The 24,543-nt window shown below is 38.9% G+C and overlaps 1 protein-coding gene across 6 annotated transcripts in view; it reads right to left on the bottom strand.

Moving 5' to 3' along the window:
- Nucleotides 1-20,864: 20,864 nt before the first annotated feature.
- Nucleotides 20,865-24,543, bottom strand: part of usp25 (ubiquitin specific peptidase 25) — a 39,378-nt gene continuing 35,699 nt past the window's right edge. For 5 of the 6 annotated variants that reach the window (XM_028031266.1, XM_028031264.1, XM_028031267.1 and 2 more), the window contains 2 exons: nt 22,909-23,101; nt 20,865-21,676 (listed from right to left, as the gene is read on the bottom strand). In XM_028031266.1, the coding sequence (XP_027887067.1) occupies nt 21,504-21,676; nt 22,909-23,101 (366 nt within the window). In that variant the 3' untranslated portion in view covers nt 20,865-21,503. The remainder of the gene's footprint in view (nt 21,677-22,908; nt 23,102-24,543) is intronic. The other variant, XM_028031269.1, reaches the window with a different exon arrangement.

Here is a 24,543-nt window from a genome sequence, read left to right as displayed (position 1 = left end):
GTAATGATTAAATTCCATAACCAGCTACCTTTGTTTTAGCTACACTGATTCTGGTGGTGTAATTTCAATTAATTAATGATAAAGATTGCAATGTGTTGAAAATTTTAACCCTTCTAATTACTTTTTGTTAATCCATATAAAAGGTTTTAACCAGAACCTTCGCACTCAGGTGTTTCTGGTACGCCCATAAAACTGATGCACATCCGCAAACAACAATGGATGACAAAGCTGCTTCTCTTGGCCCACTGGATGTTAATTTATGCTTCAAAAAATGATTTGATGGGACGCCAGAAAAGACCCGTTGTGTGCACATTGTGCTAAAAGGAGTTAGCCGAAGTCAGCGAAGCTCTTCAAGCCTAAAATAGCATCTCAACGCTAAACATGCTGCAGCAGCACAGACGTCCCCAAAGCTAACGTTAGCTTCCACAGTCAATATTTCTAAAGAAGGATTTTTTTTTCAAATAAGCTACATGAGTGATCTTTGGTTTCTGAAACACTTGAAAGCTGGATGGGTGTAACAGCAATCTGCACCAATATGATGCTGAATAAGCCAAATAAATTAAAAACAACAAATATCTCTGTTGTTGAGAGAATAGATGTGTGCTATGTTGGACTGGTGACTCACCTCTTGTCCAATGAAAAACAGCATTATCCCAGTAACACGAAGACTTTCTATGAAACTATTGTGACTGCTTTGGAAATTTTACACCAAAATATGAATACAAATTAATTTTTGGATATTTTATGTTATGTGTTGCTCTGGAAAGCTTCTAGTGAAGAACCTTTTAGATTTATTGGACCCCTTTGGTCTTACTAAGTCAGTGAATGGCTCAACCAGAGGTACACTGCCAAAAAATTATATCACAATATATATTTTTAAATACATTTACAACTATATTACAGATGATATTCCATATTGGATTTAGCCAAATAAATATGTAACTTCAAAACTTTAACTTTGCTTTATAAACAGTCACCAGAATAAAAATTACATTTTCCAAATTCATGCATTTTATTTCCCCTTTATACTTATATTCCCTCTTTCCTTATAAAAGGAAATCTTCCTTTTAAAAATGCTCAACACTCAACATCTCCATTGAAGTAATATATGTCAATATTTTGTTTTTTAGTTACCATTTTGTACAAAATATTGGAAAAAATTGGAGTTGAAGGGATTTTTGAATAAATCTATATCTGTCCATATATAAAGCGTTTCTCATCTGGGTTTAAAACATATCACAGAAATGCCGTTTTAAGGGTTTTTAATGACATATCTTTAGCAATGGATTCTGGGAACAATGTTTTAATTGTGCTTAAAACATTTGGCAGCTCTCAATGGCAGGAGGAACATTGAGATTCCTCCTACATCTCTGATATTAGGAAAGGAAAAATGTACTCTGACAGGAGTCTATGTCATCCAACGACTCCAGCTGTACCCCTTCGTTTGACTCCCAGGATCACAAAAAGTCCAGCATCACAAGTGTAGGTGTGAAATGGACCTCAGCCTAACATCTGGCTCACATGTCAGTGGTTAAGTTTCTTTCTTTTAGTTGAGGCGACTGTGTCTCTGCATAGGACGCCACCTCGCGACAGTGATTCATGCTGTTATCACATCATGTCTGGATTATTGTAACGGTCTTTTGATTGAAGTTAACCAAGCTTTCCTCTCACATATAGAGCTGGTAAAAAAAATGCTCAATTTTTAACTTGTACAAGCAAATGAAAGCACATACATGTAGTTACAACTTCCCAGATAATCCACTTCAGATTTTATTTATTTATTTAATTCGTTACATGGTCTTGCCCCTTCTTATTTGTCTGATCTGCTTCACCTTTAAATGTCATTGTGTGCTCTTAGATCAACTGACCTCATGGTGTTCACTGACATTTTACAAATCCAGAGGAAACAGAGCCTTTGCAGTTTTGGCTCCTAAAACGTGGAACAAGTTGCCGCTACACGTCAGACAGGCTCCATCGCTTCCTGTTTTTAAAACTTTTTAAAAAACATACTTTTTCTCCTTGACTTTCAACCTGGTGTACCAGTGCTATTTTTGATTTTCTATGGCTCATAATTATTTTGAGTTAGACAAAAAAAAAAAAAGAGTTAAAAAGTGTTCTTTGTTTCTTTGTCTGTTCAGAATAGCAATCTGTATCTTAAATATGCAATGTCTTTGACAAGTTTTTAAAACGGATTAGAAATGTTCTTTGCCCTGGTGACACGGTGATAATATCATGATCATGAATTTAGTGTAAAAAATACCAATACTTGTATTAACTCCATACATACTCTTAAACGCCCTTAGTTTTAGAGAGAGGCATCGATAGATAGTTTTGATTAGGGCTGCATCTAACATTGCCATTTTTTCAAATAGAGTATACATTGTGACATGAAAAAAATACAGAAGGTTTCAACAGATAACTTGAATAGCACATTACGACATGCTGCTCTCATGCCATCTTATCTCTGCATGTTTTTATTATTACTGTTAGGGCTGCATAATATTAGAAAATCTTATGATAATATTAGTCAAGATTGCAATAATGAGATAAGTTGCCACATATGCCTATTTTCTTCTTTCCTCTCTTTCTCCTGCATTTCCATCACTCTCTGACCTTTAGCAGTGCCATTAGTGTCTGGTGTGAACATCTTCTGCCATAAGACCGTCCAACTGGCTAAATACTACATTAGCATGAAAAATGCAAGTTCATAACACTTGGAATATATTAGCTTCATTGCCCTCCAAACGGTCCTTTGCGATGAGAATATTGGACATACTGATATTGTCGATGACAAAGTATTTGAGGTATATTGTGCAGCCCTTCTTTTGATCAAACTTTATCTTTAATTGCTTAATAGTACTTTGAACGTTCATTCTCAGTTCCTCTCGGGATTCGCCTTTAAGTAGTTAAATTGTATGCTTGTTTGTTTAAATAACTTAATTATTAATAGAAGGAAAGGTGGAGCAAACCGTTGCTTTGTCTTAGGGATTTTGAACAGTTTAGGATACTTAACTTGCTCTACACTGGACTTAATTACTCACCCACGACGTCGCAGCAACCGTAAACATCACTGCTACAGAGATAAATACCCAGTGACCTGTAGTATTCAACCAGCCCTAAGTGCAGTGGAAGTATTTCTAGCAGCAGATATGAGATCACACAAGGCAGTCCGTCTATCGTCAGGAGGGGGTTTCCCATCAGGTGCACGTCTATGATACACTGAGGTTCGACTGCAACACTGGATTATATATCAAAACTAATCTGAAGTGAGTTGCTTAGGACCAACTGTCAGCAAAGGGTTAATAAAAAAATTTCTTTAAAACAATAATCATTTTCATGTGAAACTACGTCTCTTGTTATTTCTAAACCACTCATTATGTAGTGTGGTAAGATGTATTAATAAAATCAATTTAGTGGTAGAAAGGTTAATGTTCTGGGTTCACTGTTGAATAATGTAAAAAAATATACAAGTATTCCTTTATCTTTATTAAAACATAGCAAACCATGATTTTACAACCCATGTACGTACCGGATCGTGATTTTCCTGATTGGTACAGATAGTCAGGATTTCCAGCAATGCATTATAAGCCTGGCGGGCCCCTTTTGACACACACACTTCCCCCATTTATTTTAAATGAAGGGGTTTTTTAATACATCTTTAACAGTGACAGTAAAGACTGATTAAGCTAGGTTTGTAATTGACGAATTGAACTGGGTGTGAACCAGTTCCACCTGCCTGTTAGCATCACACGCTACCATTTCCAAATTATGATGCCTGCTCATGCACCTACAAGTTTTTGTAACATTTCATATTTTTAACATAAAAACATGGTGGGCCGCTGGTGGACTGCCCAGCACACCTACTACCGGGCTTAGCAGACTTTCTGGGGGAAACCCTGCGTATTCTTACGAAAAATACCCGATGCAGCTCTGACAACAACACACATGTACCAAACAAATACAGAGCGGTTTTACCAATAAACACCTGAACAATGTTCATGTGTGGAACCAAGTGTGCAATGCAATGTTCCGAAGAGCAACTTCAAGAAGTGACACCAAAACAAAACTCCCAGCAATCACTGAGCTCTGCTATTAGAAAACATTATGGTTTCTCAAGCAGCTGGAGTGCAGAAAGAAAAGTGGACCAAACCAGAACTTTATGCCACGGCATGAATCTTTCACAGATTTCATAGAGCCCCACTTAACTGAATCCCTCACTTGAACATGTCAAGATTTCCCTTGACAGAAGAGAATTGGCTAGAATTAAAACAATATGTTTTTTCTGCATATGATCTTGTACATTGAACTGTCTTCCAGAAATATAAAAACACAGAATAATACGAATGAAATGCTTTGCTTGAAAAATCTAATCAAGGTTTTCAGAGCTTGTTAGATTGTGTACTTTCCACTTCCTTTAAAACAAACTATGTGCTGTTCTTGTACAGCAAATAAATGTAACTCTGGTGATTTAGGGGTTAGAGAAATGAGACACAAACACACAGAGGTGTTTAAATTCCTCCAATCGTGCAGGTTTGCATCATTTGAACTGGAGAAGGTGGTTCTGTCTGTCCATTCAAAGCTTAGTACTCGAGCTGCTTGACATGCAAAAACCTATTCTTCTGATTCATTCAAGTGTCCCTCTTAATACGGGTTCCTTCCTGCTCGCTCACTGTCGGGGTGTGTGTGTGTGTGTGGAGGGGGAGGGGGAGGGGCGGGTGTGCGTGTGTGTGTGGAGGGTGTGTGTGTGTGTATGTGTGTGTGTATCCCACACAAACTCACTCCTTGCCAGTATACACATGTTCAGCAAATACTAAAGCAGAAGAACTGATTGCAGGTTTGTAAAAGTGAATAAAAGGAAACCTTTTTTTCACAGCTAACTCTCTAAATTAAATCACATAAGGAAACTTGCCTCATGATTACGCAGATCTGCCGCAACCAGGGAACAGACAGGAAGATCCTGTTAAAAAACAAAAATGCATCACAAATTACATCCCAGAAGCCAGATATACTTTGTCTTCAATTAAAGAAAAATAATGTTTCATATCTGAAGAACCAGGACAGTTAATGCCCAGATCAACTCTCATATGCAGACTTGTTTTTTATGAGTTCTGATTATTAAAAAAAACAAAAAACTAAACTGAGCAGGGCTTAAGCAAACTTGGCAGCTACTCAGGACTTGCAGCTTGCGGGCTGCAAAAGAAATTGAGTTCATTCAGGACATGCTGACAAATGCACCACTAAGGAAATAAAAGTGTTATGTAAACAGACTAATTTCATCATTTCTATTACTTCTATCCAGGCTTGAAAAATAAGTTATTCCCATCTTAACTGTATGCAAATTAAACAGATAGTCATATAATTTGTTGATAATTAACACAACATCATACTCATGTAGAATGTACAAAAACCTAAGAAAATTTGGAGAAACAAATTTCAACCTTAGACTATGAATGAAAGGTACTGTGGTGGACTGAAACAAAAAAAGAAAAAAGAAAAGGAAAAATATTCTTGCTCTTTGTACTTAAAGGCCAACTGAAAACACACCAATGCATATCAACAAATTAAAAAACAAAAGCAAATAAATAGATACTATACTGTACAGAATACATAGAATAGATTATAAATTCAATTGTTTTCAAATGAGTAAAAATTGTAAGGGTTTCTTTTATGTTCATGACAAAACAGAATATTTACAAGAACGTGGACACTTGAGGAGAGAATGACTTGTGCAGTGATGGTTATAGTCCCAAAAGTGATGCCATGTTTGCTAGAGTTCTCCAGTCTCCCACTACCTGCAGTGGGTTGAAGGGACATGCTGGGATAGTGGGGAAACTGGAAACAAACTGGATTCTCATTAGGGCCTAATTCAACCTTAAAGGTAAAAGTAAGCTTTGATTTGTGTTACTAATTTTAAAATGTTAACTTTTTGCAAATGAGAATATTCTAATTCATTTGAACTTGCATTTCTTACACAGGATAAAGGAGAAATTTGGATGCGAAAGGACATCAAACCCACCAACGTTTTTAAATTGATTACTAATATATTATTTATAGCTTTAAATTTCTATTTGTAGATCTTTAAAGTTGCATAAAGATAATCTGCAGTTAGCAGGTTAAAATAAGTCGAACAAACTTGTACAAATTTGTACAAAAGTAATGAAATATCAAATAACTGATATTTCTGTCTCTTACAAACCTGCCACTGTGGCTAAACGTTCAGCAATAACTTTGCTGAACGTTTAACAAAAACAGCTTTTTCAAATCCTCCTTATGTAATTGTTTTTATTTGTTTGGTAAATGCAAAGCTTAGCTTCAGAATTCACCAGGTCTAGTGAAGTTTAGAGAAGTTGTCATTATTGCAACAGGTAAAGCTAGCCCGACATGAAAACTGGACGTTTTGTGTGTTTTAGAAACTGAGCTTCATTCTGATTCATGACTTTTATTGGCCCCTCTGGGACATTTTATGACCAAATGATTGGAGACACAAAACTGTGGGGCTGAAGAGCTTTGAAATGTCCCATCTTTACACCACCAATGTAAATTTTTCTGATATCCTTATAGCGGTTAAAATGTTCAAATTGGAAGTCCATTATAGAAAAAAGCTATCCAGGCTGATCCTGCAAATGGAAGTAAACCATTTGCTGTGGTTTAAAACCACAGCAACGTCCATTTTTTGCAAGAAATGCCCCCACATGACAGGCTGAAATATTATTACAGCAAAAATGCCCATTTATGGTTGAGTTTTAGCTCCTGTCTGCAAAAGGGGAAAAGGAAAAGTCACAGCTTTTGTCAAATAAATTAATTACCTTTTATTTTTGCCTCACCTAATTCCTCCTCAATAATTGATACACTGACAGAACGTGGAGAGAAGTCAGATAATCATAAATGATTTGTTGACAAAATTCCATCTGCCATGAAAAATAATTCTGTTTAATTTAAAATACATGTTTTAACAATATTTCCGTTTCTGATTAAATTTTGAGTTCAGTATAAACAAAAAAATTTCAACCACCAATAAATCAACTTCCCATAAATAAAACTACAAATTATTTATACAGTGCTTTGCATGAATCACAAACATCAGTGTCATTTATTTATATTTACTAATTAGTATACATCTGTTAAATGGAAGGAAAATAATTTATTTTCTTTTTTTTATATATATAAATAAAAATTACAGTTTTAGTCTGACCAGTATGCCTTTGATTGTCTCAGTGTGTCCCATCGTCCTGACGAATAAAGATCCATATTTAGTCTTCCGTTTTTTCTCAGTTTTACTTAAGTTCAAGACACTTTTATAATAATATTTATTTATATGTTATTCTTTCGTTGAATTTTATTTCATTTTACCTTTCTGCATACACAATATGTATGTACCCAGTTACCTCCAGTGTTTTCTTCCAAATCCAATCAACATGTATTTCCTAAGTTATAATTCTTATAATTGATTTCTCTCATTTCTTATTTTTATTTTTTATTACTTAAATTTACTTGTTTTATCTGTTTACTTGTTCTCATTATTCTGATCATTTTATTATGAGGTTCCTGTATTTTTTCTGAACAGTACATAACTTCTGGTTTAGAACCATTTTGAGTTGCTTTTCTCTCCTTTCTTACTCTTGTTCTTGGTCTGAGGGAAGCTTTGACAGATCTCTAGCCCACTACTGTCCCCCGCAGGTTATAAACAGTCAGAGCTCAATTCCTATTTATGCACTGCTCACTTCTAGACTCAGTGGGGCTTAAAGGCTACAGAGCATGAAATAAAATCTCTTACCAAACCAGCTTGCTATCACCTTAAAAACTGAGTCAGAATGAAGAGCTTCATGTCGAAACAAGATGATGTTTTCAGAAGGACAGACTACAGCATAGGTTTCTTTACTGAAACATTTGAAAAATTCAATCAGGCAACTGCAGCTTATCCAATATGCTGCTGCCAGACACCTGAATCAACACCAGGAAGAGGCATTATATCACACGTTCTTAAATCATTACACTGGACCTCAGTTTACCAAAGAACATATTTTAAAATTATGATGTTGGTCTATAAAACACTCATCATTCTTGGGTCGAAATACATTTCTGGGTTGCTGGCCAATTGTGAGCCATGTTGATATGTTTTTAGACAGTTTCACTAAAATTACAGTATAAATGAAACTAGTATGAATAAACTCAAGTGGTTAGGTGAATAGTTAAGAGTGGGTCAATATTTCTGTCAATATTTCTTGCCCAAGAACTGCTGGAGTAGTACTAATTTTGACAACTGACAGATAATTTCACATTACTTTGGCACCTTATACCTAATAGACACGTTTCAAAAAGACGTAATTGAATCATATGCACACATGATGACAGATGTGTAAATTAGTGTGAAACGTAAAACACACAGAGCAAGAGTTTACATCTAAATCTTACCAAGGCTGGGAAGAAATTGTTCTCATTGCAGTTTTTGTTAAATATAGAGCAAAAAAAAAAAAAAACTTCCATTGTTTAATGAATAATAAAAAGCATCCAACATTACGGAGCCCCCTAGGGGACATGGAGAATTTAGTTATTTTTTGAGTTGCGTTACCTCGCAATAATGTACTGATCATGCGGCATAATTGAATACTGTAAGCCTTTCTTACGGTTGTCATCGTACTTTCTGTTATTACATAAGTCCCTGGAAACTGTGGTGGAGAGGAGGACATTGAAGAAGGTTCTGTCTATTATGGACAATAAACAGCACCCTCTCCACCACATAGTGGACAGACAGCGGAGCACCTTCTCACATATTCTGCTCCAGCTCTGCTGTCGTAGGGACAGATACAGGAAATCCTTCCTGCCACATGCCATCTCACTGTACAATAAAAGCTAAATCATTGTTCTGCACTAATCAGTCCAATTTCACACAACTGCACTGTGGCACACTTGCTGTACATATATTTACATATACATACTGTATCTGCATTTTGAATCCTTGTAAGGACTGCTCTAAGCTGCTTTTTATATTGACAGTATGTTATATTTTATTCTTATTTTATCTTGTCTACATTGCTACTCAGTGGTGGTTGTTGTGTGTCTTGTCTCTATGCTGCTGTAACTGCGAAATAATTTCCCTGCTGGGATGAATAAAGTAATTCTATTCTATTCTATAAAGTTTTTGTAAGCTTCTTCCACGTATGTTAATATCTTGTGAAATATCTAAAGTTATATATCTTTTTCTTTAGGAAATGCACCACAAACCTATGATATAAACTGAAACTTTCCATAAGAAGGAAAGAAATAAAAGTACAGCAAACTATTTGCACTATTTGGGAGTTATTATCACGGGGTAATCAGTCATCTGACAGTTTTGATTGTGTCTTTTTGTGTTGATAGTCTGAATGGTTTAAAGGGCTGTTTTCCAGTTCCATCTCAGCTTTACATAAACATAAACATAAGGTGAATAAATTGATTTCCAATCAGTTTTTTGCACCAAAGAGTTAATAATAATAAACATGTTTTCACCGAGGCTCTTTTAAATGTGCATATATTTGAAATTTTAAATTGACATTCGTGACTGTATGCAAAGTAGACCAGCAAATTTTGCAGTAAGTATATTGTGAGGAAACGCAATTTTTTTTTTTTTTACCCCCCAATACCTCCTACCGGGCTCCGTACAACATAAAATTATCCTCCCCGCAATATTCTTTCACTATAAAATTTAAACCATATGGCTGGTCAGAGGTCTGTGAAATTTCCCCAAAATAAGGTCAGCGCTAACGTAGCTTGCAAATTCAGAAGTCTAATAACTAATAACTACATGTGTAGTATAACATTTGCATCTTAATATACACAAATTAATTTATTTATAAATAAATGCAGCACTAAGAGGTGAGAAAAGCATGCATACCCAGTAGGAATTTGACTGAAGAACCAGCAAAATGTTGATTGCTAACCTCTAATTATCCCGCGGAAAGAAGCGTCGTGAGGCGGAAAGTCCGAATTTATTCATCCTGTAGGCGGTGAATAATAGGAGTTAAACTGGGTCAAGATTTTCTTGGAAACAGCTACAATATATATTTATGCTATTATTATAGAGCGTTTAAGTGCGCACTTTTTCAAAAATACATGTCTTTCATTTTTCTTACCTGAAACACCTGTGTCCCGTGAAAACGTGGGTGGGAAACCCGGACAGTGACACTTGGCCCCGCCCCTTCAGTGTGCGGTTGAGCTCGCGAGGTAATTCGCTTTCTTCTGAATATCATAATGTAAAAGGAAGAAACAAACAATTTCTGGTACAAATTTACCTTAATAATGACCTTCAGACTGAACAGCTTGAAGCGCTTCTGGGTTCTCTGGACTAGATCAGATTTACACGTTGTCTTTGTTAATAGACAGAAATTAATCTGTCTGTTAATTTCTGTTAATAGACAGAAATTAAACTATCTTTGGTTGTGTCACCGTCTCTGTGTCACTGACCCCCCCTCCCCCCATTTTTTGTGGGGGGGTAATACTTAAGACAGTTTTTTTGTTGTTGTTTTGTTTTGTTTTGTTATTTTGTTTGTTTTGGGGGTTTTTTGCATAAAAGCAGATTTGCAACTGACTTGGTCAGAATTAACAGACTTGCTACCCATTTAATTAGGGACATCTTGTTATTGTTACTATTGTACTAGCCAGTTCTGATCCCCCCCTTTTGGACTTAAAACTCCTCAGAATTATTAAAGCTATAAATTGTGATCCATATAGTATTAATCAGCCACTGAAAAATTGTTGACTGCTTATTCATGATGCTAATATTTAATTCCACCACAAGGTGCTCTGTTGGACTGAGGTCTGGTGAATCAGAGTACAGTATCAGATGTTGGGCACACAGTTGTTGAGGAATTGGAAATGGTCAGCAACATCACTGCAACCGCGCCATTACAGCATTACCACTTCTACAGCCACAAAATTGGATACTTTACAGCTTGATAGCTTTCTGAGCTCTCTGAGCTGGCAAACAACAGAGTTCTTCTTTATGACAGTAGAGCAGAAAGTGTCTGTGGAAGAAATAGCTCTGCTGTCTCTGCTGGTTTTCCTTGAAGCCTGTGGGTTGGATTGTTCATGCTGGAGGGTTGTTTGTTGAGTGATTACCTGTCCCTTACTGATTCGAATGTCTCCAGGTTTTGTCCAATGATTTTCTGGCCGTACTGATGAGTTTATTGAGTCTGCTGGCATCTCTGGGCAGTGATGCTGTTCCCTGCAGCAAATCACAGTATAAAAGATGGCACCTGCCTGCCAGCTCAGACTGGGAGGATATCTCCAGCATCTCACTGCTTACATTACAGAAATGAGGTCATTGTTGGTGATCCTGCAGCCTGTTAAGATGCACAGCCAAGTTCTTCTATGACTTTACATGACACTGTGTGAAATTAAATAATAAAAAAAACCAATTTGCAGCAATTTTTTGTAAAAAATATTTGGGGCTGAGCATCAGCACATAAGGCTTCTATTTGAAACAACACAAATCCACCCGATGTTTAGCAAAATGTATCGGACTGATTACAGATATAAAAACGTGGAGAATAAATTTGTCAAAAATCTGGAGATTAATCTCAGAAATTTGAGAAAAATAGAGTCAAAATTTCTAAGCTTAAAAAGTTGAAAATTTGCAAGAAAAAAACCCTCAAATGTTGATTAATATTGATCTATTAATCTCAGAAAAACATGGAAATTTTATGTGTTTCAAAAGTCAAAAATGCTCGTCTTTTGAGACTCAGAAGTTTTCATGTATTTCTAGAAAATTTCTGGGATCAGTCTCAAACGTTCTATATTTTTTCTAGCAGAATTTTGGCTTTTCAAACCAAGAAATTTCCCAGGTTGTTTTTTTTTAGAACATTTCTGAGATCAATCTAAAAAATTAAGTTTTTTTCTAGCAAGCTTTCAACTTTTGGAGCTCAGAAATTTCCTTGTTTTTTTTCTAGAAAATTTATGAGTTTTATGGCAGACATTTACTCCTCCTTTTATTTTTCTATCTACAATAAACTCTCATACGCCATAGCAAAACCCAGAAACATGAGAGTTTGCCATGAAACGTTTGAGGACCCTTTTAAAAAAAGTCTGAAATACAATTAACTAGGACTGCTTACAAAAATAAAAAAAAAACCTTAATTCTTAGAAGAAATATTTATTTTAAACAGCAAATAGCAAACACATCTTCAAGTTCAGTGATCCATCATCTCCAGAAGTTTTTTGGAGCTAAATATATATTCTAGCCGTCTTCTATTATACTTTAAGAAATAAGTTATTAGTAATAAATGATGCATATTTTAGGTTTCTGTGCTCAGCGCTAAGCTAACTTAAAGCATAAACAAACACTGATTTCTTCTGAAACTGACTGCCTTTCATGCGTCCTGCCACCTGTGTTTAAAATAGACAGAGATGTCTCACCTTGCTTTTCTTAGCACTCATCATATTCGATGACACCTTCACTCCTAACACCTCTAGCATGTCTCATCTGCACTGTGTGTACACTGCTGTACCTGCTCCACATGCGTCGCTTTCTTACTTAATGTGTTGACAGGCTCTCTCACAAAAATGAGACTTGCAGCGCCACAAATAGAAGTAAATACCTTATCGACAGGTGGGTAAAATGATGTGCTATTTCTGCTCATCTTTGTTAAGAGCCACAGTTGAAGGAAAGTGTAGAGGCTTTTAAATTTCAGGGGTTTTGCATCTTTTAACCTGATTTCGCCCAGTCTTTTTCAATTTGTGCTTCATCTTTTACAAAGAAAAAAATTTGTTTTTATATGAGCGGACAGAGAGTATTCTTACATCTTACCATTATGCAATTCTTCAAATATAGTGTTATAATCCCAAACCCACATATACAAAACAATCCCAAAATAGAACTCAGATCCTAGAAAAATATCATATCCAACTTTTTCTTGCTCCAGTTTGTTTGTTGAAGAGCTACTGGGATTTGCTAAATGTTCTACTAACTACCGTTAGCAGCAGAAGATCTCGATAATGTACTTGTCAGCTAATTGATGCTAACATGTTTTCATTTTCTATATCCAATGCTGCAGGTGCATGTTTGCTAACATCTTGTAAAGTAGCATGTGTGCTGCTGATGTAATAACACACCAACTTGTTAGGGTCAGATAAAGAAATCTCACTTTCTGCAAAGAGGTTTGCAGTTATAGAAGTACTTGGCTGAGCATCTTAACAGCCTAGACAGCAACAAAAACACTGACCTCATTTTCCGTAATGTAAGCAGTGAGATGCTGGAGCTGGCAGGCAGGTGCCATCTTTTATACTGTGATTTGCTGCAGGGAACAGCATCACTGCACAGAGATGCCAGCAGATTCAATACACTCATCAGTACGGCCAGAAAATCATTGGACAGAACCTGGAGACATTCGAATCAGTAAGGGACACGAAATCACTCAACAAACAACACTCCAGCATGACCCAGTTAAAGTTCAAAGCAAGGATCACCACACGTTGTCTTGAGCTGTACATTCACCAGAGTTTTAAATCACTACTCAAACATTAGTTCCGCTATTAATGGAAGCTAACGATAAAGCACTAGCCTCAGTTCAAATGATACACACCCTTAAAAGACTACAAACCTGGAGCACCAATTTATATATTTATATTAGAACGTTCTATCATGTCCTTAGAGTTTCTGTTTATGTTCAAATTTTGATCTCTACTCTCCAAAGTTTTACTTTGTTCGTGAATTTGTCTCGTTTGAAATGCTACTGAGAGATGGGGAAGAGAGAGAACGTGAGGAGAGGAGATGAAGCTGCTCGACCGTCTTGAAGAATTTGTAACAGTCGATAACCAAAACATGAACATAAATGTCAATATTTACTCAACTGAAAACTTTACAAAACAGACAAGTAAATTGGAACCTTATAATTTATCCGGAAATAAATTATAAGGTTAGGGAAGCTACGCTTAGGGTAGCGTAGCTTCCCTACACTTAGCTTAGAGAAAGCTAAGTGTGTAAACATTTTCAAAGGTAGCTAAATTGCTAAACAGAAGATTTGCTCAAATGTGCCTATAAATTACCAAATGTACATGAAAATATACTTACAGAATATATATATATATATATATATATATATATATATATAGAATGATTTATATAATTATTACTCTAATTATTTATATATATGTAGTCGACTTCCTATTAGTTGGTGCCAACAGTACCCATACTTTCAGAGACATTGGTCAAACTGTGGGTATACAAAGGTTATTTAAGGACAACCTCATAAATAACCTCAGTGCTGCTTATTGACTCCTCCTGTGTAACAGCCGCAGGGTTTGAAATAGGGCGACATATGCCAAGTGAGCTGGCAAGGGGAACAATGCTCTCAGTAAGTTCCTCAGTAATCTGTGCCATGAAGTGGTGGGAGGGAGGGCAATTTGAAGAAGAAAACTGTGAACCGAAAGGCCTTAGGTAATGATTTACGGCCTTGGCTTCCAGTGAATTTAAAATATATCGAATGCATGAGTCCGTTTCTCCTCTGACTGGGAGCCAAGAGACTCTTTTTGCTGATTGAGAGCTGGCCTAAACGGAAAATTGAGTGCTGTGCATCAGGAGTGATTTTGGTGAGAGTTCTTGCACTGCCACTGCTGCTACTGCTTTGCTTCCTTCACACCTCATTCTCCCTTCACTCCTCGTTGGCTGCCTCTCAAAGAAAATAACTTTGTCATTGGATTTGAGTATTTTTGTGAAAAAGACGACTTCTTGGAAGTGATGGCATGGGGTAATAACCACAACTACAGGTTTTTGTGATATAGAAATCGGATTCTGGGTCATTAAAAAGGGTTACGGGGTCAGATGTATCCAGCTTGTATCTGTTTCATTCTAAATCTACTGTCTGATGAGAGAAGAGATATACATGAAGGGATTGACTGGTTATAACGAGCCTTGGTCTTGGGTTTTACAAGCAGTCACCTGTCATTAAAGTAACTCACATCTTAAAAACAAAACTTAACAAAAAGTAGCAGTGACAACCCAGTGAGAGAGTCATGGATTCAGTGATGTGGTGAAGTTCAGTTTATCATGCCAACGGGCATCACTGTTTCTACGAGTACCCAGATGATTACATCCGGTCATTAACTTTGCAGAAATTTATTATGTGGAATGCATGTGGAGACAGTAAAAAGGAAAACTCCCAAGGAAGTGGTCTTGTGATTCTTGTTTTCTTTGTGGATATCCAGGTGCAGTGGGCTGGGGCTGCACAGTGGCACAGTTGGTAGCAGCAGGGTCTTTATTGGGTCTTTAATCATGAGGTTTGCATGTTCTCACTGCGCATGTGTCCAGGCACTTCAGCTTTGTCCCACAGTCGCAAAAAATTCACTGTTGGGTTAATTGGTCTCTCTAAATAGTCCTTAGGTATGAGTACGTTTATTTGTAATACCTTGTGGGGACCATTTTCCTGACACATAATACGCTGTGGGGACTGAAGCCTGGTCCCCACAAGGGGAAACGCCGTTGTTGGATCAGGGGTTAGAGTTAGGATTGAGGTGTGAATTGTGCTTTGGTTAGGGTTAGGATAAGGTTTAAGGCTGTAGAATTGAATGGAAGTCAATGGAAAGTCCCCACAAAGATAGCCACGCAAACGTGTGTGCATGTGTGATGTGGTTGTTTGTCCTGTCCAGGGTCTACCCCACCTCTCACCGAATGGCTGCTGGAGATATACACCAATGCGATGATGGACAATGTTTTTATATTCTTCTGGCAAAACCTTGGGTTCTGCCATCCATGTAGATGTTAGTTTGATACTCACCACCTACTCCAGAGGATGCAACAACAGTGTTTCTGTGCGTGGAAACACTGTTCCCTGTTGTCTGTGACCTCCTTCAGCAGGCGGTTCAGGAGGAGTCTGAGCAGTACAATAACTTGTTGGAGGTGTAGATCTCGATCCATTTGGGCATCTTCAGGATGTGCTGGGGAAATAAGTTCAATTCATACAGCCCGCTACCTCATGACATACAGGATGTAAAGAAACTCCTGCTGACAACTTGGTGCCACATACCACAGCCCACGTTCCAGGTTCTGGGTGAAGGGATGTTTTGGCAGCAATTGCAGTTGTTTTCAGATAACAGATGAAAAGTTGGGAAATCAAGCAACAAAATCACATCCAAACAGAACCTGCTCTCTCATGGCAGAGCAAAAGGAGGCACTGGCTGATTTTCATTCCTTTTAGACTTAGACTTAGACTGACTTTATTGTCATTTTGCATGCACAGGGTGTATACAGAACGAAATTTCGTTTTGGAGGTAGACAAGGTCCATTTCTCATGGAAGTATCGGCCAATCTACCAAAGTTAAAGAAATTGGGCCGATTTATCATTGCACACCTAATAAATTCTGTAGCTGTTCTATAATGTTACACCAGAGGAGTATCCGTCTTCGGCTTGCGCTTGGATTAAGCTACAGGAGAAAGAGTTTTAACCCAGCATCAAATCTGCAAACAGAACGGATGAAAAAGAAAAATACAGACCTCAGCCTAGCTAAACAAAAAAACTCGACAAATTCAAGCAACGCTGTAGGGATATCTTTACATTCCCAGTGCAAAAGCATGGCTCATTAGCACATTAAACCCGAGACCAAAGATTGAAGTTTCTCATGAAAAATAAACTCAGCAGTCTGCTCTGCTTATCCCTCTGGGCAGTCGATCCAACAGCCACAACACATCCAACCATGTGAGAAGAGATTTATGCTCAACATCAGTCATTACCACTAAATGGTGATTAGTGGTGCTCCCACTGACAGCCCAAAGAAGCACATCTCAGCACTTTCAGCTGCGGCTCCTGGGCATCCAGTAATGAAGCGGCCGCATTTATTGTTCGTCCACTGATGGAAGCCATGTTTGGCCCAACTGCGTCTCCATGGAAGTGCCACCTTGAGAGACTTCCTCACCCATCCATCCCCTCTCCTCACCTCAGTCCCCTCGTTCTCTCACCAACTTTCCCACCCCGTCTCACCCCCGTGTGGCAGCAGTTGCTGTGAAACACCAGCCGCTGGACTGGCACGGTGCCCAGGTAGTATTGTTCTCCACAAACAACTTTGATGTGAGCATAAAACACAGGCCATGCAGGGCAGGGCTCCCAGAAAGCGCCTTTAAACGCTAAACGAACAAGCAGCGGTTTGGAATCCCTTCTTTGCCATCAGCTTTTCTCAGGCCGCACTATAAAGAGGTCATTGTTGACGGATATTCAGTGCAGGGAGCCGTTAAAGACCCACATGGAGAAAGAGGTTGAAAAAGTGAATGTGAAGAATGCCGGGGTTTTTTGGGGGTTTTTTTTACAGGACGGCTACGAGTTTTCGGCAGTTTGAACATGAATTGGCTTTTGAGGGGCTTTGGTCTGAATGAGCCAGTGCAGCTGCACAAGGCCAAGCTCCCGCTGCATGTCTGCAGGTTTATTTGCTTCTTTTTTTTTTTTGCTTCGCAGCCCAAGAGTGTAAACACGAAATGCTGAGTCAGCTGGAAAGTCATGTCTTTTTCAGGAGGAAAAAAAACAGACAAGAAAAGATTATTTGAAATCATCTGTGGTGGCACGGCAGTGGAACCAATTCAGTCCTGATTTATTCCCAAAACATTTTTTAAAACAAGGAAGAAAGATAAAATGACCAGACAAAAAATATATATATTCTGTTTTCTATAAAGAAATAAAGAATATAAAGAATCCTTTGTTTTTTTTCCCCTGGAAATTTACTGCTTTTCTTTTTTCCCCGTTTACAATTCACAGATGTTCTCCATCCAATCGGACTCACATTGAGCTAATTTTGCAAAGACGACTAGGCAAGAATTTCAGTCTAAAAGTGTGCAAAGCAAGTAGAGACGCAAACCTGCACACCCAGAGATGTAGCTGCAGTTATATGCGATTCTATAAAGTTTTTTTCTCAGGGGAACGAAAATCAAACCAAAACAAAAAGATAATTTTTTAAAGAATTTCAGTAGTTTAAAAACTATTGCACACAAATTCTGGATTTATTGATACGCAATCTGGTTCAGTGTTCAGATCAGTTAGTTTGATCGTACAATGCTAAGTTTTCTTCAGTGTAAGCGAACATGTGCCGACAACGAGGAGGAGTAATTGTTTAAATAGGGAGAAACCTGTAATTAAATCAGACCCGAGAGACCACTGATCAAGGATCACCTGAACTGACCTGAGCAGAGACTTTCAGAGGAAATGTCCTGGAGTTACTAACTGCTCTATCTCATCATTCCTTTGACTAAAATCTGATCAGTTCTCTGGAACTGATCAGATACAATTGATCAGATTAGCAAATGAGGCTAATTAGCAGAGCTCGCCAATGTCTGATGGACACATTAATGTGGAATATCGTCTTTCTTCCTGGAAGTTGAGCTGTTAGCCTGCCATGACCGTCATGCAGTAACAGCGTCTTCAGTCAGAGGCTTCTTTAGATTCGTTGCAAGAGTGACTGCTACTGGAGCTCCTTCCTGCCCACAGCGACTCTTTGAAGATACTTGGATGATATGAGCTATGACATCTAATTTTCCTTTGGGATGAATAAAGTATTTTTTAAATTAAACTGAAGTAGTTCATTATTATAATTAAAGGGTTTGTTAGTTAAAAGTAAATAAAAGAACAAAGGAACTAAGTTAAATGAAATTGTTATTCAGAGCTTTCCAGGTTTTTCCATTAAATCCAGGAAGAATATTGTTGAACTGTCATCTTTGAGGGGGGAAAAATGGGTAAACCACCTTTGTAGCCTATTATTAATGGTTGGGGTTGGTACCTGCAGAAACTTGAAGACATGGTTTAAGAAGAAAACAAAAAAAGAGAACATTCTTAATATTAGGCTAATAGGAGGATAATCATCAGTTTAAAAGGAAACATTCAGCTTGGATCTTGGTAGACAGAATTTAAGTCTGTTCTTGGACAAAAGGCTTTTTTTTTTTTTTTGCAAAAGCATCAACCACTAGTCTTTACCTCACAAAATGTACAGATGGTCTTACAACCACCTGCTGCCACTGTTGGGCAAGCTCTGCCCCGGTGGCAACAGCATTCCTCTCAGCAGTAGAAAGACAGCCCCTCACTGAACTCCAACACGTCTTGAATTCGTCTCTTCTGCGAATTGAAAATGTCCGAGTAAGCTAGAAAATGGTTCTTTACAGCGCAATGATGACATGCCTGAACACACAAGCTCGTCTTGATCAAATCGCGGTTCAAAACATCAGCATACATCGCTCTCCATACGACGCATAATCAGATAAGCTTGTGCGTTTGCCCCATTAAACTGCAGGTCATGAAATGGGTCCATATGTCGGTAATTCTTGATGTAGCTGGAAAAGCAGTTCAAACCACTCATTAAGTCAGTCTATCAGTATCATTTAAACAGCCTCTGTTTCCACTCTATAATCAGCACCGCGCCTGGCTTCGTGCCCCACGTCAAGTCAATAGAAATAATGAGCAAAATGAGGGGACGCCACTGCCAAAAAAAGATAATTAATGCCTCATAAACATTTGCAAGCCAACAATGTCCACTTAAACATGCCTATCTCTCCGCATGGGCAAAGTCAAAGGTGGTTACACACAAACCAAAAACACAGCTCAGCAGATGAGGACTCCAGCTTTTTCTTTCTGCTCCCCTCTCTCTCTCTCTCTGAACAAGGGTGAAACAAGGACAACATACAGATCTGCACCTCATGTTACTGGCTGGATCTTATAGCGGCAGTTAAATTCTCACACACACTCGCACATAGCGGCGGGTTATTGATCTGCATTGATAGATGCGGCCCACCGCAGGGAGGGAGTGTCGGGTGACACGCCGACTGCAGATGCTCAGAGATCAGCTAACGGAGGCGGCGTGAATTCCCCCTGAAGCCTCAGAAAAACCTCCATGATTCACACAGAGAGAGAGAGAGAGAGAGACGTGAAGTGATGAAAGGACGGGGAACTCTGATTGGCTCGTAAAAAAAACTACGTCATAGAAGTACATGTTTAAAAGCAATAGTTGGGACCCCCGTTTCCCAGGGGTGCCCACAGTGTGGCCCGGGGGCCATTTGCAGCCTCCTGATGCCTTTCAAGAATGACTCAAATATGGCCCACAGTACAACTTTTATTTTCAATTTGGGAAGAAAGATTACAAACTGAAATCTCATCAAAATGCATTTTGTAAACAACTACACTTTCTGCATTGTTTTGGAAGGACAAAATATGTCCAGTTCCCAACCGAACGATCTGATTTCTTCTTCTACTGCTCCAAACTGACTCAATCTGTTGCCATTTATTTCCAATAAATGCCTGACAAATTGTGTATTGTGTTAAATTGACTTTTTTGAGAATTACATTACGTTATCTTATTCCCTGATCAAAATCATACCTGAAGTGTTGCCTTGATTCTTTCGTGTAGGTTAGAGAAGTCCTCTCCTGTGGCAACCATTCAGCTGTGCCAAACACCTGAGTGGACCGAGCCCCGCCTTCGGGGCGCAGTTATTTCTATTATTTTTTTCTTTCCATTGAGGTTTGTGGTTGGAACGCAACAAAATGTGAGAGGCATTTGAATTCTGGTTGAAAATATAGAAAAATCAAAGCTTGACCAAAAACCTGGCTTGACTCTATTGCTCTACATTCATGGAAGTCTGTATTAAAAGAACACCAATGGACTTAAAATTTTAACTAAGCTGAAATTATTTAGCATTTTTATTATTTGCGCCACAAGCCGTTTTGAAATTTGTTTTACTTTGTATGAATAGTTACTTCTAACGAGCAGCTGCAGAAAAGCTGCTCTAGGTTCTCACCGCTCCTCTGTGAGAACCTATAGGACCCTACAATCAGAAGCAGAACTTTTACTTACCTGCCAACCGTCTGTGAACGTAACGAGCAATGGCAAAGGACGAAAAATAAAGATCAAATTGAGGCAAAAAACAATCATTTAGTTGGCCTAAAAGGGCCATAAATAAAATTTTTATTCTCTCAAATTATTAACAAGCCCCAGGAAACCTGCGGCCGTCTACCACAGCACTTAAAACATCTCGTTCTGGCACAGTTCACAAAGACATGAGACCCATGTGAGATCCTCGGAGACATCTGAAGGCTCTCCTCCTTACTTTCTTAGAAAAATAAAACATGGTAATACTGTACCAAACAGGTGGCAAGAGAACCGGAGGGTCCATTCCACAAAGAGGGGCGGGGGGTGGGGGGGTTTCAGAAAGGATTATTAGTGTGGCTAGGGAAGCTTGAATCAAACAGCAACGACAATATTAACTATGAAAAACCTCGAAGCTTCTTGTTTTTTTTCTCTTATGTTGCAAAGCTGAAGCACAATGTGATTGCTTTCAACTCTTCTCAATACTGTTTTCCCTCCCCGCCTCATCCTTCCTCGACTGTTCTGTTTTAAAGAGAAGTGTGGAAATAATATTTAGGATGATAAAACCTATAGCAGCAAAAAAATATGTAATAAAGAGTAACAGAAGAATAACGGCGAGAAGCAAGCGGCGACCCCTGGACTGAGAAGGAAGGCGTGGGTTGATGGAGGTCCGTGAGGGAGAGGCGGCGCGGCGCATCCCGAGCTCATCTCCCCTCGCCGGGCGCCCGGCCGACGGCGGCCATGATGCGGCCGAAGCGCTCGCACAGCTCCAGGGTGGAGTAGCTGGGCAGCTTGGGGGGGTCGTGGAAGCTTTTGATCTCCGTGGAGCAGTCCAGCAGCTTGGGCAGGAAGTCGGTGAGCTTCTCCTGGAGGTTGGCTGGGAGACAGAAAGGAGAAGGCGGTGAGCAAATGTCAGGCTGAAATCGCAAGCTAAATATTTGCGGATGCTGCCACGTGAAGTCTGAGAGCGGCCAGAGCCGGGTGAGATCAGTGGGATTGGACCGGACTGCTCTGGGTGATAATGCTCTGCTTTCTGCTTTTCATGAACAAAGGACAGGAAATCAGACAAGCGGCTCTCTGTGGACTGATAAAAGATCCAAACGCTTCAGTCAAACTTTCCCACCGATGATCCAGAGCAAAGTGGCTTCCGGATCTTTACCCAAACATTTGCTTCTGTTAATGAGATGACTATGCGCCTTGTAGAAACAGACATCTCTGGAACTTTCCACCCATTTTTCTCAATTTATAACCAAATCTCACTACTTTATTGGGATTGTATGCGATGGACAAACGATAAATGGTAAATAACTGAAATGGAAGGAAAATGACACGTGAGGATCCCCAAGGTTGAATCCTTGGACCTCTCCTATTTAATATCTACATGCTCCCACTAGCTCAAGTTATAAGAAGAAATACAATTAGTTACTATAGATACACACATGATGCACAGCTCTACGTTACAATGTCACCAGGTAACCTTGAACCAATCCAACTACAGAACAGATCATTAATGGCATTTGCAAAACTTAAAAGCGGATGTCAGCAGATGCTCTCCATCCAAACCTCGCTCAGCTTCAGCAAAAACTTTACAGCTGGTTGAGACAAACGCCAAATTAATTCTGCCGGTTCAAATTCATGTTACACTTTGCCCATTCTTGTGTTTAAACAAGTTTTAAAGTTTTCCTTTCACCTCGACTATGCAGTATGTTGTCCTGTTGTGTTAAATAGGAGCATCTAAGCAATATACTTTCAAGTATGTGGAAGTAACATGACAAATCTAACCTGGCTAATCAATAAAATAATCTTTTTTGAAGTGGAGTAGCTTTTTTTACAGCCTTTGTGGTGCTTTACTACGATCGTCCTAACTGATGGTAAAAGTCCAAGAACTGTGCACATGACTGATACAGCGTATAAAACACTGCATTAATCTGCACAGCTGAAAGTGTTTCCGAGGGACAGGAGGGCCAATGCTGATCCAAAACTTCCAAACTTCTGATCCCCGTCTGACTTCGTTTCCTAATCTTGCTTGCCTTGTTTGTTCTGAAACCGGACCTGAGTCCTCCATCGTCCGACCGTTCAGACCTCCAGAGACTTCCCTGGAGGGCTCACCTTCCATCTCCTGGCCCAGGTAGGAGCACCAGCGGTTCCTCATGTCCTCCACAGCGAGCAGGTCCTTCTCGGCCTCCTGCGCCAGCAGCAGGGGGATGCACGGCACCACCAGCTCATTCATGATGCCGAGGCCTGTGCTCACCTCCCGCTCCTCTCCAGACTCAAACATGGCAGCCGCTTGCTCGTTCAGTTTCTGCGAGGAGGAGAGGGGGAAGAGAAACCGGTGAGTTCAACACAAAGTTTAACTAGGTGGATAAACAGTTCGAATGTACCCTGGCTCCAACTGGAGTTTAAACAGAGTTACTTTAATGAGGGCGAGGGGTGGCGCTCCTTTGGTTTCCACGAAACGACGGAATGTGTTTTTTCTGCAACCAGATGGGTTTCCAAGCAGCTGAGGTTGTATTTATTTGGAGCGAGAAGAAAGCTAGTGGTGTTCCTCAAACCAACCTCACTGTCATAAGGACACCGGTGTCTTTATGGATCCATTGGACAACATGCAGTTGTTTTAAGGGTGACAGTTAAGAGGTTAATCCAGGTTAATCCAGCACCAATGTGCAGCAGCTGCAGTACTCCATAAAATCAGCCAGTCTCAATAGAGATACAACTTCTGGTTATTTTAGTAGTAAACTATGCCTCAAGATTTTTTTCTACACCTTTATTTTAAGCAATTAAAACAAATCAAAAAGTATCAGAATGGAAATTATCAAAATGATTTTAATTGGTCATGATATTTATTTTTATATTTATACACAATATCTATATCTCTTTGCTATGACCCCTTATAGTCCATACATACATAGTCTTGTACATCTGTAAATAAATATTTATATCTCGTAGAGCACTTCTGGATAGATGCAAACTACATCTCGTTGCTTGTACTTGTGACAGTGCAATGACAATAAAGTTGAATTCTATTCTATTCTATTTTATATTCATTGAGTCATTTTGGTTTTTCCATTTTCATTTTGGAAAATGAAGCCTGAGCACTTTAAGAACGTTGCAAACACATGGAGCCAATAAAGCAGAGCAGGGGTGCATCAAGAAATTAGGCCCTAATTTCCTTAATTTTAGGAGATTGGTGGTCAGTCGATACTTGCATGTGAAACCAATATCATCCATTGATCTCATCTACTTTGGAAAAGGTCTAAAATTCAACCACGGCTCTCTTGTGCTCTGCTGTGAGAGACCGGCCCACCAGATCATGTCTGAACGTCTTCAGTATCGGTCAAAATGGGAATCAGCAGGACAGGCTTCTCAAAGATCGGTAGTCTGCAATCGGTGCACCTCTACAGCACTGAGAGCTAGGGTACAGAGCACTACGCAGAGCGTTGGATTGATCAAAAGTTTGTTGTCGTGTTTAGAACTCAAAAATGAGAAAAAGACACTTTAATGTCTCCATTTGTCAGTCTACCACAGAAGAAGAGCCCTGCAGTTAGCCTGCTAGCAGACAACAGGATGGAGACAAAGCAGACGCCGCAGTCTTTCAGAACATGTTGACAATTAAATCCGCGTCAGTTTTTAGTTGATAATTATGCTGATTAATTGCTGTGGCCCTACTCTCAATGGCCATGTAATTCATTTAATTTAACAAAACACCTTTTAAATATTACTGATGAGCTCTAAATGTGCTAGCTT

The sequence above is a fragment of the Xiphophorus couchianus genome, chromosome 11 (assembly GCF_001444195.1).
Source record: "Xiphophorus couchianus chromosome 11, X_couchianus-1.0, whole genome shotgun sequence".
Lineage (NCBI taxonomy): Eukaryota > Metazoa > Chordata > Actinopteri > Cyprinodontiformes > Poeciliidae > Xiphophorus > Xiphophorus couchianus.
The sequence above is the reverse complement of the archived record's forward strand: the minus strand, read 5'-3'. Positions and strand labels throughout refer to the sequence as shown.